The sequence below is a fragment of the Physeter macrocephalus genome, chromosome 18 (assembly GCF_002837175.3).
Source record: "Physeter macrocephalus isolate SW-GA chromosome 18, ASM283717v5, whole genome shotgun sequence".
NCBI lineage: Eukaryota > Metazoa > Chordata > Mammalia > Artiodactyla > Physeteridae > Physeter > Physeter macrocephalus.
In genome coordinates this window covers 52922545-52939615 of record NC_041231.1, presented here as the reverse complement: position 1 = coordinate 52939615, position 17071 = coordinate 52922545, and the positions used below count along the sequence as shown (strand labels likewise).

The 17071-nt window shown below is 44.1% G+C and overlaps 1 protein-coding gene across 2 annotated transcripts in view; it reads left to right on the top strand.

The window, feature by feature from the left end:
- Positions 1–17071, top strand: part of STAC (SH3 and cysteine rich domain) — a 103307-nt gene that overhangs the window by 23165 nt on the left and 63071 nt on the right. The window contains exon 2 of one of the 2 annotated variants that reach the window (XM_007115172.4): positions 13353–13596. In XM_007115172.4, the coding sequence (XP_007115234.1) occupies positions 13353–13596 (244 nt within the window). Of the gene's footprint in view, positions 1–13319; positions 13597–17071 lie in introns of both variants that reach the window. The other variant, XM_007115171.4, reaches the window with a different exon arrangement.

Genomic DNA, 17071 nt, shown 5'->3' with positions numbered 1-17071 from the left:
ACTCTACGTCTGTTTTGTAACTAAGTTCATTTGTACCCTTTTTTTAGATTCCACATATAAGCAATATCATATGATATTTGTCATATACTCATTTGATGGAAATTTTAAAGTAAAACTATATGTGAGTAAATTCATAGAAATTCACTGGTGCCTGGAAATGGAATTTTGGATGAATGACAAATGAATTCATATGTAGATGAATGAATCACACGGACTTGTGTTTGATTCTTGGCTCTGCCATTCAGAAGCTGTGATCTTAGGTACATCGTTTAACCTCTCTAAGCCTCAAGTTCCTCATCAATACAATGGGATTTATATTACTTCTTTTTCAGGGTTGAGACAAACATTAACATGAGGAAGCACGTATAGATTTCTATCAAAGTACCTGGTATATACTATATGTTCACTTAAATGAGAGCCATTAGGTCTATTCAAAAAGTTGTGTGACATTTTACAGCTAAAAAAGGCTGGAATCCTATTTCCCTATTTGGGTTGACTATTGCTTGTTTTATTAAAAAAACAGCAACACCTTAGTACCTGCCAGAAATGCAAGGCCTTTCCTGCTGCAGAAATGTGACAGACAGTCTCAGTGGTTCTCAAAGGTATCGTGCTTTAATTTCTGGCACAGATTCTAATTAATTGGAACAAGCCAGATCCCATAAACGAAAAGTGCCGTAACCTGGGGGTGACAACTAATAACTCATAGCTGTTCAGAATTCCATTTCAAGAGCAGGTACAGCCTCAGGAGACCGCCTCCATGACCAGATTTCCAGAGGAGACAGTCCCTGCGCATTTCCTGGGGCTTTTACTGCCTTTATATGAGCAGCCTTGTTAATGCCATTGTATTTATTTAGTTAAGGTAACACACCGCCATGAACCACCAAAGTTCAACGGCTTAACACAAAGAATACGTTTATTTCTCTCATCTGACAGTCCAAAGTGGGTGGATGACTTTCTGTTGCTGCATAACAAAATACCACAAATTTAGCACCTTAAAACATCTATGTAACCTCACAGTTTCTGTGGGTCAGGAATCTAGGTACAGGTTAGGCGGCTCCTTTGCTTAGCATCTTCCTAGGACAAAATTAAGGTGTCAGCCAGCTCTAGCATCTCATCTGAGGCTCGGGGTCCTCTTCCAAGCTCATTGGTTGTGGGAAGAATTCAGTTCCTTGCAGCTGCATGGCTAAGGTCCCCATTTCCTTGCCAGCTGCAGGCCAGGGATGCTCTCAGTAACTAGAAGGCACCTTGGTCCCAACTGGAAGCTTACTTCTTCTTCAAGCTTACTTCAATAGGACGGTCTCACTCCAGCCTGCTAGGATGGCGTTTTATACAACACGGCACAGTAATAACCCTGGAGTGATGATCTCATCACTCTTCTCATACAGTGTAATCTAACCAAGGAAATGACTATCCCATCATATTCACAGGTCCTTCCCATACTGTAGGGGAGGGCATAATGTACCCTCCATAATGCTCCCCTAAGGCCTTGTTATCTTCTTCTCCTGCCCCCTCCTTCCTCCTTCATTTCCTCCTCCTTCACCTACCGCTAGTTCAGTCGGTCTCCACCAGGGAGCGCCATACGTTTCCAACACTCTGTTAGTTGCCTACCCCAGAGTCATTTACTCCTTTCTCCTTCCTAATAAAATGCTAATACTGCTCTGGTGCCCACCCTTCTCTCTATCGGCCTGTTCTTCAGGAAGCAGTGTTCTCAGCCCATGCACCAAGAAGGTAAATCCTGACTGGTCTAAGTGGATCATTCTCCTTGCCAGTGATTGGTTTAGGAAGGACATGTGGGTACAGTTCTGGCCAATACGAAGGGAAATCTGATGGTGAGCTTGAGGGAAAGGTTTTCCAGGCAGGCTGGTAAGAACAGACATAAGGGGAGATGCCGTCACCCTCCTGCTACTGAATATTTGCAAACTGGCTGCCAGTTTTTTGACCATGAGGGAAACCAGCTCTAAGGCTGGGATGAAGAAGGCAGAGTAATCTGCTAGAGAGAACCTGAGTCCTCTGTGATGTCATTCTGCTGCTGAATTAGCCATCCCTAGTGACTCCTGCATTACGACCTCGCGTTATGTGAAGGAGTATCATTATGCTTAATGATTTACTAACTAGGTTTCCTAACATTTGCAGTCATAGGTACCTAAATGATTGTATGTGGCTGGGGGGATACCAGAGCAGAGTGAATCAGTGTGAGATATTGTGGTTCCTTTGCTTTACATACTGTAGTTGGAAATATTAATGATGCTGATGAAGATAATGATAATAACAGCAGTTACACAGAGAGGAGTTACCTCTGTCCAGGGAATGATGTCAAAGTTACCAGCATGAAATTTGCAAAATCCATTGCCCCTGATTTTACTGAATGGCATCTAGAAGGACATAAGTATAGATTTGACATGTTCTCTATAGTCTTCCAGATTCAGTGCTCCCCGGTTTGAAAATCCAGAGTAAATGTGTCAAGACAGACTTCAGAGGAGATGTTAATGATTTGGCGTTAAGATCTTGAGTGAGTGCCTCTCTCCAATTCAAATCAAGGGAGCAGGGTGGTCCAAATCAGAATTTAGCTGGTTTATGCATATTCAGCCAACAGTATTGATTTTCCCAATATAAAATGCACTCTAAATGTTCTTTTTAATTTTGTTTGTTTGTTTGTTTTGCCATAAACATGCATCCCAACAGTGTGGATGATATAAACCGTATGGTGCTTGATGCAGAAAACCAAGTGAACTCTTGGGGAATTGTGTCCATCAGAATTTTAGTTGGCTAATAATGCCGAAAGCAATTCATCTGCTTCTACACAGTGACTATAACTTGAAAGGTATCTTGTAGCCTCTCAATCCATTCACACACATCTGGAGGAAGAAATAGAGAAGGCAAGTCATGCATTAAGTTATCAAGGTAAAATACTCTAGGTAAATGGCTCCATAAAGCCAAACAGAATGAACATTCAACGGGTAGAATATGGAGAAATCTGTCAGCCTTCCATTTATATTTTACATAAATCCAATAAACAGATGAGGTAAAGGCTAGGGCATTTTGCAAAACTTGAGAGATACGTTCATTTTTATCAAGTCACATTGCTTGGGATAGATTAGCAGTTGGTCTCTAACAAGAATGGAATTTTTTCTTTTCAAGGTATATGGAAATGAGAATGGAAGCCAAACATCATCTGGGGTGGTCTATTTTTAGAGAAAGTGATTTGCTGAGGGTATTTGTCATTCATTCAGGAGGACAGCCAGCCCTGAGCCATGGCAGGCATAAGTAGTAATAGCCAGCTCTTGCAAGGAAAAGAAAATAATCCTTCCATTCTTGAAAATCATTAAAAAGGAATGTTATCAAGTCAAAGGCAAGCAAGACAGGCAGCAAGGGAATGAGAAAATTTAAGGCATTTTCTGTATATATGCGTGTATGTACCGTAAATGTAGATTTTCTAGTGTGTGTTTCTCAGTGCACAGGTGTGAAAGTGTGTGTTCAGTGGGTTACGTGTGTCTGTATTACATGTTTCTGTGAATGTAAGTGATAATAGCTAAATTTATTGGGTTTATTCTATGTCTCAGACTCGGTGCTAAAAGCTTTATGGAGATTATCTCTATGCATTATCTCTACAGCCTATGTTTTCCATTCATGAAGAGGTTAATAGAGCTATTAGAAATCAAAACCAGGACTCAGACCCAGACAGCTTGACCATTTCAGGCAGTCAGCTCCCCAGAGCCCTCTGCCACTGATTACATTACCATGCTGCAGAACAACCATGTTTATTATATGTGTCTTTGTGTATTTTTTGTTTGTTTTGGAGGCAGTCTTAAAGGGGAGCAGTCCTCTCTATTATCTGCATTAAAATAGTATCGGTAAGTATATTTCTCACAAACACACCCATCTTCTTGGTAATATATTAATGGGTTCAGCAGCAAAATGAGTTTGAAAAGCTAAAATCTCAGAGTGTTTGTTTGGATTCCTGGTTGTTGTTTGTCTTCATCTTCAGACAGAGCCCACACAGTTCATTCTGGTGCCTTGCATCTGGCCTCTGGCTGGCAAAAATCGGTGTGATGTTTGGGACCGGAAATTTAGGGGACTTGAACTCTCTTTAACCACATCTTTACATGGATCTCTAGTAGTCATCTCAAAACTAGCCCATCAAAAGCAAATGCCCAGTATTCATCTCCTCCCCCCATCAGACATGCTTCTTCCCACTGTGCATCCAGTAAATGTCCATTTCTCCAGTGGCAACTGCTCAGGACAAAAATCCTTGGATTCATCTTTGGCTTCTCTCTTTTCCTCACACACCACATCCAACTCACTAAGAAACCCTACTCCAGAATATGCCCAGAACACACCACTTCTTACTATTTCCGCTGCCATGGCCCTCGCTTAAGCCATCATCTGTCTATGAAAATGTTAGTCCTTTTTCCATGCATAAAGCAGTGCAATCCTTTACAGATACAGATCACTCAAAGTCAGGCAGTGACTTTCCATCACATTTAGCAAAGTCCTCCCCCAAGGCCTCTGAGGTCCTGCAGGACCAGCTTCTGCGTGTGTAACCTTATCTTTATCCTCTGCCTCCTCACCTCCCTCTCCGTCTGTCCTAGTCACTGGTGCTCAAGCTCCTTGGCGTTCCTCAAACACACAGAATGTATTTCCAGCTCAGGCTGGGAGGATGACCAGGATGAAGGGGTGCTGGTGGGGATGTTCTAAAGTGGCCCTTAAAGAAGTATCCAGGACAGCCAGGCAGTATTTGGCCAACAAAGTTGCACCCTCATCATAGGAATTGAAACCATGGCTGCTACGCCCAGGAGAGTGTTCCTCCAGGGTGAGGTCTTTGAAAGGCAGTGATCAGAGGCCCCATATCTCCATTAAGCCAAGGGTTGCGGCTTTGCAAGTGGCACACATATACCTTGTGATGAGGCGACAAGGGCAGGGCACAAGCATGGATTTGGCAGTCTTGAGAAACCTGAATTTGATTCCGACTCCGCTGCTTACTGTCAGCATAACTGTGGGCAGACACTTAACCTTTCGGAGTCTCATTCTCCTCATAGCTCAGAATTTTGCAGTGATTTACTCTCCTGCAGTAATAGTTTGGGTTTGTCAAAAATCTGCATATAACCCATGGAAGGGTAGCATGTAAGTGCTGTACCAGTTAAGAATATCAGCTGGACAAGTTAAAGAAAATTTTGGTTAAAGGGACAAAAAATTCCAACTTATAGTAATTTAAACAAGTATGGGTTGGTTTTTCTCACATAGTAAGAAGCCTAGAGATAAGAAGTTGCTGGCCTTGGCTTAGCTACTCAGCAAAGCCATCACGATCTTCCTTTTCTCTGCCACCTTGGCCTGTTGGCTTATGTCCCCATTGTCGTGGGATAGCAAGAGGGCTGCTGTAGCTCTAGACATCATGTCTGTGTTCAAGTCAAGAAGGAAAGAGAGAAAGGTAGGAGCAACTAAGTCTTCCCTCTTTTATCAGGAAAGCAAAATTCTGGAGAAATCTACATTGGATGCACATTGCCTTGGCCAGAACTGTGTCATAAGCCATTTCCAGCTGTCAGGAAAGCTGGACACACTGCTGTTCCAAGAAAAAAATGGAGGTTTTGTAAGGAAAAGAGAAGTAGGGACTGGACGTTGGGTACACAGCTAACAGAGTCTGCCTTGCGGGGTTGGGGGGGGGTGGCAAAAAGAAAAACAGAGTCCTACAAAAATAAAAAAGGTTGAGAACTGCTTTGGGAGTGATATAAAGTTGATTGAGACCTAATCCAATCTACAAGGAATTTACAAATTTAGGGTGGGAGCCACACAAAAAGAGAGTGAATATGATACAAATTGAAATAAGAACTGGACCTGTGATGCAAGCGTATGTTATGGTAGACCCAAGGAGCAATTACTTCTGATCGGAATGATGGAGGCGTCTTCATTGATCTATTTGAGCACTTCCTATGTATCAGGCAAAGGTCTCCCCAGTGAACAAGACAAAACCTGCCTGCCTTCATGGAGTTCACATTTTAAGGACAGAGACAAGAAACAATTAAACAAATAAAATGAACTCCAATTGTGACAATCCTGACATAGCAGGTGGCTTTCTCCAAGGGTGAGAGGGTGTTCCCAGACAGAGAAACAGCATGAAAAGAGGCTCAGAGGCAGGAAAGTATATCCTCCTCGGTCACTTATGGCTGAAATTCTGAGTGAGGATGGAGGAACATGGTCAGCTTGCGTTGGCTGCAAATGCCTGGCTTGGTCAGAGTAAGCAGGACTGATTCTTGGCTTTATCACTTACAGTATGTCCTTTACCACTCTGACTCCCAGGACATCATCTACAAATTGGAATAATAGTCCCTCATAGAGCTGTAGGGTGGGTTTAATGGGACAGTGCCACACAGTGACTGCCTGATGAGGTGGATTGGAGGATTAAAGGAGATGATACACGTGAAGTTTTAGGAATAGTATGTGACACATCCGAAGGACTCAAATGTCAGCTGTAACTAATACCATGCTTGTTATCCTCGTTACTTCTCCTCCACAGAAATGAGGAAGTTAACACAAGCTGGCTTCCTCCTCCATCCTCCACCCCCTCACTACTTGTGTTTTGTTACTACAACTCGTGGTATTTTTATTACTGTTAAAACTAAATTACGTGTCATCTGTTCTAAATTACGTGTCATCTGTTTCATTAAGTATTTATAACAGGTGAATTGTCTTTGTGAACTGTTTACACCAGTCATTTTAACTTAACCATGTTTAAATTATTTCAAGCGCAAGTTCTTTTATGCCTCAAGTTTTCCATATTTTCCAATGCTTTTGTTTTCTCTGCTCCTGAGTGGTCATTTGTCTGGGTTGAGAATACTTGGGTCATAACTTTGTCTTACATTGTTTCACATTGGAGAAGAGAAACTTGAAATGAGTCTAAGGTTTCTTTCTTCATGGGTGACCCACTTTCCTGCCTGTGTGTTTGGATGTCCTCCTTTTGACACCTTGACGTTCTGACAGGACACTTGAACCTGCTGGCAGGAAAAGAGATATCTCTTTTCACCAGGCTGACCCGACACATGGTGGTTCCCTCAATGATGGGTTTAAGACTTCTTCCCTCATTTAGCCCAGGAATTCTCTCTTATCTTTGAATAATGCTGCCGTTCTAGTCATTCTGAAGTCTTCTTCAGGATCCGATTATTTCTTTATGTCTTCTCTAATGATTTTCATCTTCTTGTATCTTTGTAATAAGTCCTGTGTTTTATGTGAGCTTCTCAAACATAACCCCACACCGTAGGATCACCTTTCTGCAGTGTGAGTCCTTTTTGCTTTTACCTTTCCTGTTTTAAATTTTACTGTGGTATTCTTTTAACATCTTTATTGGAGTATAATTGCTTTACAATGGTGTGTTAGTTTCTGCTTTATGCTGCTTCCCACTAGCTGTCTAGTTTACATTTGGTAGTGTATATATGTCCCTGCCACTCTCTCACTTCGTCACAGCTTACCCTTCCCCCTCCCCATGTCCTCAAGTCCATGCTCTAGTAGGTCTGTGTTTTATTCCTGTCCTACCACTAATCTCTTCATGACATTTTTTTTTCTTAGATTCCATATATATGTGTTAGCATATGGTATTTGTTTTTCTCCTTCTGACTTACTTCACTCTGTATGACAGACTCCAGGTCTATCCACCTCATTACAAATAACTCAGTTTCATTTCTTTTTATGGCTGAGTAATATTCCATTGTATATATGTGCCACATCTTTTTTATCCATTCATCTGTTGATGGACAGTTAGGTTGCTTCCATGTCCTGGCTATCGTAAATAGAGCTGCAATGAGCATTTTGGTACATGACTCTTTTTGAATTTTGGTTTTCTCAGGGTATATGCCCAGTATTGGGATTGCTGGGTCGTATGGTGGTTCTATTTGTAGTTTTTTAAGGAACCTCCATACTGTTCTCCATAGTGGCTGTATCAATTTACATTCCCACCAACAGTGCAAGAGGGTTCCCTTTTCTCCACACCCTCTCCCGCATTTATTGTTTCTAGATTTTTTGATAATGGCCATTCTGACCGGTATGAGATGATATCTCATTGTAGTTTTGATTTTACTGTGGTATTTACTGCTTGCTACAAATTCTTTTCTTAACCCTAGCGAATCCCTTCCTTTCTAACTGAGTTTGGTCATCTCAGGTTTCGTATCTTATTTTTCAGAGATTATATATTTCCAAATGTATTGAAAGCACAGAGTGTATATAAAATTTACTTTTTATTCCAATAGTAAGCGTTTTCACAACTATGTTCTTCCTTTACCACCTGAGTGGTATAATATTTACTTATGTTTTAGAGGTTTTCACACACACCATATTATTGGTTTATGTTTTATGTTCTTTCATTTCTAAATGAAACGAGTTTTTCAAGATCTGGAATTTCTGCCTAAATATAGTGAGAAAAGTCGCCTTTGATCACTTTAGGAGTCAGGTAGATGTTGTTAGAGTCCTTGTATTATGTCTTGAGCTAGAAGGGAGGTCAAATAAGGTCATATCCTTAGTTGACTGAGGCAGCAGCCTCAGGAATCACATAGAATAAGCAAATAGTACATCTTCAGTAAATGTCGGCTGTTAACAGCGGCAGCAGCATTGATCAGTTTTGACTCCATAAAATTTTAACTTCATCCTCCGTAAACGCGTTGAGTAAATAAAGTCAAAGACGAATGACAAACTGAGGGGAAAAGGAGAGGAAAATTTTCATCTCACTTGGGGAGATACATGGGCAGATATCCATTTTACAGCACTAAACTCAGTCTTGTGAGTGAAAAAAAAAGCATGGGAGATGTAACTCACTCTTTAATTGTGGTCTAATATTCCATCGAATGGGGTACTGGATTAATTGTTCCTCTATGGATGGACATTTGATTGCTTCTAGTATTTTCTTGAGGCAGAGACCTGCATTTGTTCACCAAAATCCATTTTCATTTCTTCCTGGCTATACAAATGGCAGATGAAGTTTTTATAAATCTATAAAATATGTACATAACAATAAAAAGATCTATAAACTACTAGATAATGATTAAATTTTGAGCAGTTATTTTCTGCCCAGATAGCAGTTCATAGGTACCATTCCCTAATAAAACTAACCAGGGCTCCTTGGAGAAATACTGGCTGCAAGACTGGAACAGGGAAAATATAAGATAAGCCTGGAGAACCCTGTAGTATTAGCAAGTAAGGAAGTCTTCAAAGATAGTCAGGGCATGTGGGAAAGGACACAGATTCAAACCTAAAGGAACTTCCAGTGACCAAACCTGGGACAATTAGAGTACCAAAATGATGGTAGTAGGAAATTGTAACTCAGAATAAAGCAAAGATCCATCAGTCCATACTAATAGAAACAAATAATAAATAGGTGAAGAGGAGGAGAATACTAATTAATTAATATAGAAGGATAATGGAAATAGACTATCACCATTAGGCAAACACCAGGTAATAAGTTTTGCAGGCAAGAATCATCCATGGATGTTGAAATTAGAGGACAAATGCATGATGAGAAACAGGATATTTACATCATCTCAAAGTAGTTCCCCTACATGAAACTCATTCATTACAAAGAGAAAAATAGTGACTTTACAGTGGAGCAGCCTGGCTAATATCACCTCAGCCCACTGACCAAAGTTAATATCACCAGTTACAGGACATACTGACGTCAGGTACCTCCTAAAATGCTGCATTGAGAAGAACACATCACTTTTGTCCTATTCTTACCGAAAATATATAACCTCAATCTAAAAATGAGAAAACATCAGACAAACCCAAATTGAAGGACATTCTACAAAATACTGTTTTGTAGACCTCAAAAAGGTAGAGGTTATGAAAGACAAGAAAGACTGAGGACCTAACATAGATCGAAGAGACTAAGGAAACGAAACTAAATGCAATATGGAATCCTGGATTGGATCCTGGACCAGAAAAAAAGGCATTATGGGACAACTGGAAAAATCTAATAAGATCTGTAGATTAGTTAACAGTTTTATATCAGTGTAAGTTTCCTGGTTACAATCAATTTACTGTATTGTACTATGTAAGACGTTAACATTAGGGGAAAGTGAGTGAAAGTTACATGGGGATTCTACTATTTTGCAATCTTTGTATTACTAAAATTATTTTTAAATAACAAGTTCAAAAAAAATAGGTCATGCAGTTTTCACTGCGTTGCTCTTTCATAGGTGAGCAATCCAGAGCCCTGCTGAATTGAAAATTCAGAATAATTTTCTAACACCTAATAGCTAATGTTTAAAATCAGTAGGTTTTTTTCCCTCATTTGGTGTAATCTGACTCTGGGGTTTTTTCTTAATTATCTGAAAGAAGCAGATCTGTTGTTCATTTGACAAAAGAAACTGCCCTTAGCCCTTATCTTTAGCTAAATAGATTGTTAAAACCAGAGAAAGCATCAGATGGGGCTTTAAACAGAATTGGGATTCTATTTGCTGCTCTGATTCTCCAAGCTGCTATTAAAGCAAAAACCGTTTACTAGGTTCCTATAAATCTAACGTGCAGCTTTAGAGGGGTTCTGCAGTGCTTTCAAAATGAAAAGTCAAGAATCAGAAACAGTGTATGAAATACACAAAGGATTCAGCCTGTAAATTGACAATCCATTAGCCACTTTTTTCAATACCTAAGTAAGTTTTTCTTGAGTTAACAGAATACAAAATAGCAGAACCAGGGTATGGAAGTCTCCAGATGTAGACTCAGATACTTACGTTCAAGTTTTTTTTCTTTAATTGAAGTATAGTTGACTTACAATATTATATTAGTTTCAGGTGTACAACATAGTGGTTCAATGTTTTTATAGATTATATTCCATATAAAGTTATAAAATATTGGCTATATTCCCTGTGCTGTACGTTACATCTATGCAACTTATTTATTTTATACCTAGTAGTTTGAACCTCTTACTATCCTACTATATATGTATATGTATGTGTGTGTGTGTGTGTGTGTGTGTGTGTATCTGAGTAACTCGCCTCCTGTCTAAGTCTCCCTTCCTCCAGCGTCAGTCCAATTTATAGCCAGAAGGACTTGACGTGCAGAAGGTGTGTTCTGCTCCTTTGCTGGTTCCAGGCCCTCACCTCTATGGGGCTCAGTCTCACAGAGCGATTGCTTCATAGCCCCCTCGCAGTTAGCTTTGCTGGAGATGGAGGGTCCTCTTCAAAATGAGAGCTGTGCTCCCAAGGACTCGTGACTCCCTTCCCCTGTATCAGTGAGGATGCGCTAGGTTACGGTTCAGTAACAAACACTCCAAGATAACCCAGGAGCTCCTCTTTCCTGCTCCTTTGGCAGTTCCAGCCCCTCTGCTGGGTCTGGGCTGTAGGGCGAAGGGAAAGGGACAAGAGTCTTGGCGGCCCACAGTTTCTGACCTTTTATGTAGGTTACTGCTGCTTCTCAGGCTAGCCCTGTCGGGCTGATGATGCTCCATTGCTGGTCTTAGTGGGGCTTCTCTAGAGGGCCCTGCAGGGTGTTTCCCCACTGACGCCATACAGTTCCCTGAAGTAGAACACTGGCTTCACATGGTCCCGGCCAACTTCAAATGGGCAACAAGGCACAGTCCCACCACATGTTTGGAAGGTGGGGAGAACAGCACTGTATTGCTGTGTACACATGATAGATACTCAACTTAATGGTTCAAAACACCAGCCATCTCTTTAGTTGATGATTCTATGGGTTGACAGTTTGAGTGGGACACAGCTGGGCAGTTCTACTGGTCTCATCTACGCTCCTTGATTCCCTGCAGGGAGCAGGGTGGCTCTGCGTCGGGAGTGTCACTCGAGTGATGGGGGCTTCTGGACTGTGTGTCTCTCATTGTCCTTCAGGCTATATCGGGTTTGTGCATATGGCAGTTTGGCAGGTTTCCAAGAGGGCAGACAGAAACATACAGGGCATCTTGAGATTTGGGCTTGGAAGTGGCTTAAAGTTGCTCTGCCGCCTGCTGTTGGTCAAATTCCCCAAACCAACAAGATTCGAGGAACTCCAGCTTTGATGGGAGGAGCTGCGAGGTCACCTTGCAAAGGGGCATGGGAAGGGGAAGGGTAGAGTCCTGTGGCATCCACCCCAAGCACTAAGACCACCACATCTTCCTGATCTCCTGCGGGAGAAGTTGGGGGGCCGATGGCTAGATTAGGTGGCTAGACTCGGCAAGGACAGATCAAGACATCTTGTGTGTCCAGTAGGGGTGTCTGACCACACTTGATGGAGGCCTTTATTAGAATAGTGTGGTGAGCACTTATTTGTCTACAGCTTTTGGGGCTTAGACATTAATTCCAGGCAACAGGCATGGATATTCAGTCACAAAAGGAAAACTGCCTTAAAGGTGAAGTGACCCGCTACAGGTCTTGCAGCTGCTAAGTGGTTCATTTCTTTTATCTGGGGAGAGGGGAAACTATGCACTAAGGGCTGGTGATTAAAAAGCATAATAAATGCCAGAGACTTAATTAAAAGGCCACTGTGGCTGAGATGGGCAGAGCAAGGTGGACGGTGGTGTGACAGCTGTCATTAGGATCCAGAGTCTACCAGTCCCTGGAGCCCATGGCAAGGAGCTTTTCGTTAAATTTATAAAGAACAAAGGAAACTCTTTGAAGGATTTTAAACAACAGGCTCACATCTTGTTTCTAAAAGACCCTTCCGGCTGCCATGTGAAAACTCGATTGGAGGCGCAGACTGGACCATACCGAGTTAGGTTCCTCCAGCCCCGTGTGGTGCCACTTCATGGGTCCCAAAGGAAAAGGAGAAATGGTCTGGTTTGCCATGACCAAAACCGAGAGGCAGGGCACGGGGAGGAGCAGAGAAGGTCAAATGGATAATTTCACACCGTGCCCTCCTCAAACACACACACACAGGCACACGCACTGCTTCGGACCCAAGCAGGCTTGAGAAGTTCCGGCTTGTGTTCTGTGATACTTTAGCCATATTAATTCCGAGTCAGACAGTGGCCTTCTCTGCTTTGCTGTGTGAACAGACAGATGGCTGCCAAGGGACCACAGCAGAGAAAGACCAGCAGAGACCCCAGCATGAGGGACCCAGCCTTTGAGTCCAGGAGTTCATACAATTAATATTTCCAGTGATTCCAATTCAAAAGGCAAATGGTGTCCAAAGCAGTGGGATATTTTGACAACACGTGGGTGGGAGGGCAGGGAGGCAGAGAGGAGGGGCAGGCAGTGGAATAGGGGCTGCTGACATCACCCACCCCCTCAGGGACATCTGTGAGCCTCCTCAGGGGCTGAGGAAGTCCGTAGGAACAGAGCAGTCCATGGAGCAGGCCTCAGCCCCACAGCAGGAGTCTGCACGATTGATCGTAAGTCTGTTCTGTCATTGCATTGCAGCTCCAGAAACTAAAACGATCACTTTCTTTCAAGACCAAGAGTTTACGGAGCAAAAGTGCTGACAACTTCTTCCAGCGAACCAACAGCGATGTGAAACTGCAGGCAGACATGCTTTCGGAGGTCAGCCCCAGCTCCAGCCTGCTCCCTGCCCCCGGATGCCTGACGTCCACAGTCACCAGGGCCGGCCTGTACCCAGGCGGCGGCAAGGCCCACGCCTTTCAGGAGCACATCTTCAAGAAGCCCACTTTCTGTGATGTCTGCAACCACATGATCGTGGGTAAGCCATTCCTCTGCCTCCTCCTCCAGGTCCCTGCATCCCTGGAAAGCCAGGTGAGAGGGGTGTACCTGAGTCCAGGTCCCCGTGGACAGACTCTGAGCCTGTCTGATATGCAGGAGGGTTGTTTGGGAGCGTTTGGGGTAACCGTGTGTGTCAACAGGTAAGGGAAGCAGGGCTGGGTGGAGGGAGACGCAGGGTTGTGGTATAGATGGAAGAAAGCTTCCAGCCGATCCCCAGGGAGCGCTCAAGCCCCGTACAGTCATCTCGCGTTGAGGCCAGAGGTCTGGGACTTTGTACCCCTGCATCACCTCTCACCAGGTACGGGCAGCCCCTGGGGAGGGGGCAAAATTTTGAACAGAGCAGTTCTTTTTAGCTAAGGTCAGTTAAGGGAGAGGGAATCCGTGGGAGGCAATCAAGGTGCTGGGCAGTTGGGGTTCGAACGCCTCTGTTCTGCAGGGAGATCTGAGTGATGCATTGCAGGGTCCTCTCCAGTATGCATGGCCATGTCTATCTGGGTCGCCTGGGCAGGGGGTCTGTGGCTTGGTGAGCTACAGGTGAATGACCGAGACAGGCAGCTGTGGAAGGCAGGAGACCTCAGGGAGGCACTGACCCAGGCAGGACAGGGGATTCGGTTGGAATGGTGATTACAGCTCTGGACCCGGAAAGGACTCACTCCTGGTACCTCAGAGAAATGGTGATAGCCTGAGCGTCTTGGGGGTTGTGCCCAGATGAAGAGAATGACCTATAAAATGTCCCACCTAGAAGGAAGACCTGAGCCATTGAGAGCCAGGCGCACAGAAATTCTGCAGTTAACACTCTTCTGCCTGTTCCACGGTGGAAACCCAGTGACCAAACAGATGAAGGAAACCATAAAGGTACTTTGGGTGGAACTCAGAGTGAATTGAAACCTGTTGTTTCAAGAACAGCCGCGTGTCCTGGTGATGGACGGGTCGCTGCAGAACAAGAGAGAAGGGGGAAGGAGACGCCCATGTGTGCTCTCAGGGGGCAGTTAGGATGTACCCACCCTAGGAGAAGTTGAAGGTTAGAAGGCTGGAATTAAGAGAGGAAATGAGGCTGGAAATCAAAAGATGCAAGGCTGACCAAGATGGGGACTGTCTTCCTGAGACGGTGCTGATCCTGCAGATGTGAAGCCAAGCAAAGCCTAGAGTGCCTGGACAGCCACTGAGAGGGTAACAGGTGTGAGAGACAGGCCTTCCCCACGTGGGGTCCCAATGCCAGGCCCACGCCGTACCTCCTGCTCACTTACGGCCTGGATGCTGCAGCGCTGGGCTTGGCCGTGAGGGCTTCGGGAAAGAACACTTTAAGATCAAGAGCCTGTTTCCCAAGCTGGGAGCCAGGGACCAGCGTGGCCCTGATATGTCGTTCATCTCACCTTCCAGCTCCTCAACCCTGAAACCCACCCTTCCCAGCCCCCCGTTTCCCCTTCAGTACCCATTTCCCATTGCCCAGCACCACTTCTGAGTATGACAGTTGTCTCAGGTTGGATTCCCTAGAAGCAGAGCCTGACATGGGGACTCAAGTGCACATAATTTATTGAGAGGGTGCTCTCAGGACAAGAGGGAGAGAGGGAAGCGGATGGAGAAGGGGAGGAAATAAACTAGGAAGTGGTGTTAGGTGGATCTTGCGGGAGTCTGGAGCATGAATTTCACCAGTTGGTCCTTCCTTGAGGCCAGCCTTTGGTATCAGTGGGCTTCCCTCCTCCTCCCATGATGGAGGTCATTTCAAACCCCTGAGCAAAGTGGCTCATGTTCTGCCGATGGCAATTTTCTGAAGAAAGGGGCAGCTGTGAGCCATGAGCAGCCAGCACATATACCACCAGTGTTATTAGTGAGGTTTTGCTGCTATAAGGAATTACCACAAACTTGGTAGCTTAAAACCACACAGATTTATTATCTTATAGTTCTGGAGATCAGAAGTCCACAATGAGTCTCACTGGGCTAAAATCAAGGTGTCCACAGAGCTGCATTCCTTTCTGGAGGCTCTAGGGGAGAATCCATGTTCTTGTCTTTTCCAGCTTCTAGAGGCTGCCCACACCTTGGCTTGTGGCCCCTTTTTATCTTCAGTGCAATGAAGCATGGCAGTGGCAGGTCACGTCTTTCTCATACCACCGTCCCTTTGGTCCTGATTCTCCCCCTTTCCTAAGGATTCTTGTGATTACCCTGGACCTACCTGGGTAAACCAGGATAACCTTCCCATCTCAAGGTCACCTGATTAGCAGCCTTACTTCCATTTGCACCCTTGAGTTCCCCTTGCCACGTAACATAACTACTCACCAGTTCTGGGGATTAGGACATGGACATCTTTGGGAGGCCATTGTTCTGCCTGTACCTACCCAGTACAGGGTATCTGGGCAGGGCATCAGCAGTGTCCACCATGGCAATAGAAGAAAACCTTAGTTGAAGATCACAAGACTGGCCTCTGTTGATTCCTTTCCATCCTGTCTCTGATGCCAGTCATGTGATAGTTGTATTCCAGCCAAAGGCTTTGTGATGTCACGGGGTGAGAGGCCATCTTACTTTGAAGTGGGCAGAGAGGTACCTTTCCATATGGTACACAGAATGGGGAGAGCGCTGACCCATGTTTTGCTCCTGGCTATTCCCATGAAACAATTAGCCCCTTCCCTTCCCAGATGAAATGAGATGAGGGAGTGAGGATGGTAGAAAGAGCATGCGTGTAGAACCAGGCAGCCTGGATTAGAGCCCCGTGCAGCTGTGTGACCTCGTGCCAGTGACTTGCCTTCTTTGAACCTGTGTCGTCATTTTAGGTGGAGATGATAATACCACCCTCAGGGTTTTGTGTGGATTAATGAACTGGCAGAAGGGAAGTACCAGACATCTAATAGACCTCAGTAGAGGAAGGTTATTGGAATTGATATCATTATCATTATTATTAAACAGGAAAATAGTCATTTTCCTAAGGAAGAGAAAGCTATTTAGAGGGTAAACCAAATTAGTGTGTCAAAAAATTTTTTTTGACACTTTATGGGCATAAATAATTTTAAAAATAACGTCATGGTAACAAAATAATTAGTCCCTCATCTACACAGCAGTGTTTTACATACACCTTAAAGATTGCCTCTGATTCTGCATTTCCCATTCTGTGAGGGATATGAACAAACAAGCAGGTGTCTAGAAGAGAGTGATCAGAATGGTGAGTGGTGTGCCAAAATAAGATTGTGAGGAAACCCTGGGAGTTTGGTGTGGAAAAGACTTCGGATGTGCAGCTGTGTTTTAAAATAATATATTGGAAAATTCAAGAGACTTACTCTCTGTGCCTTTAGAGGGAAGGGTTGGGAGCAAGGGGTAAAGTTAAAAGACAAATTTCAGGGCTTCCCTGGTGGCGCAGTGGTTGAGAGTCCGCCTGCCGATGTAGGGGAGGCGGGTTCGCGCCCCGGTCTGGGAGGATCCCACATGCCGCGGAGCGGCTGGGCCCGTGAGCCATGGCCGCTGGGCCT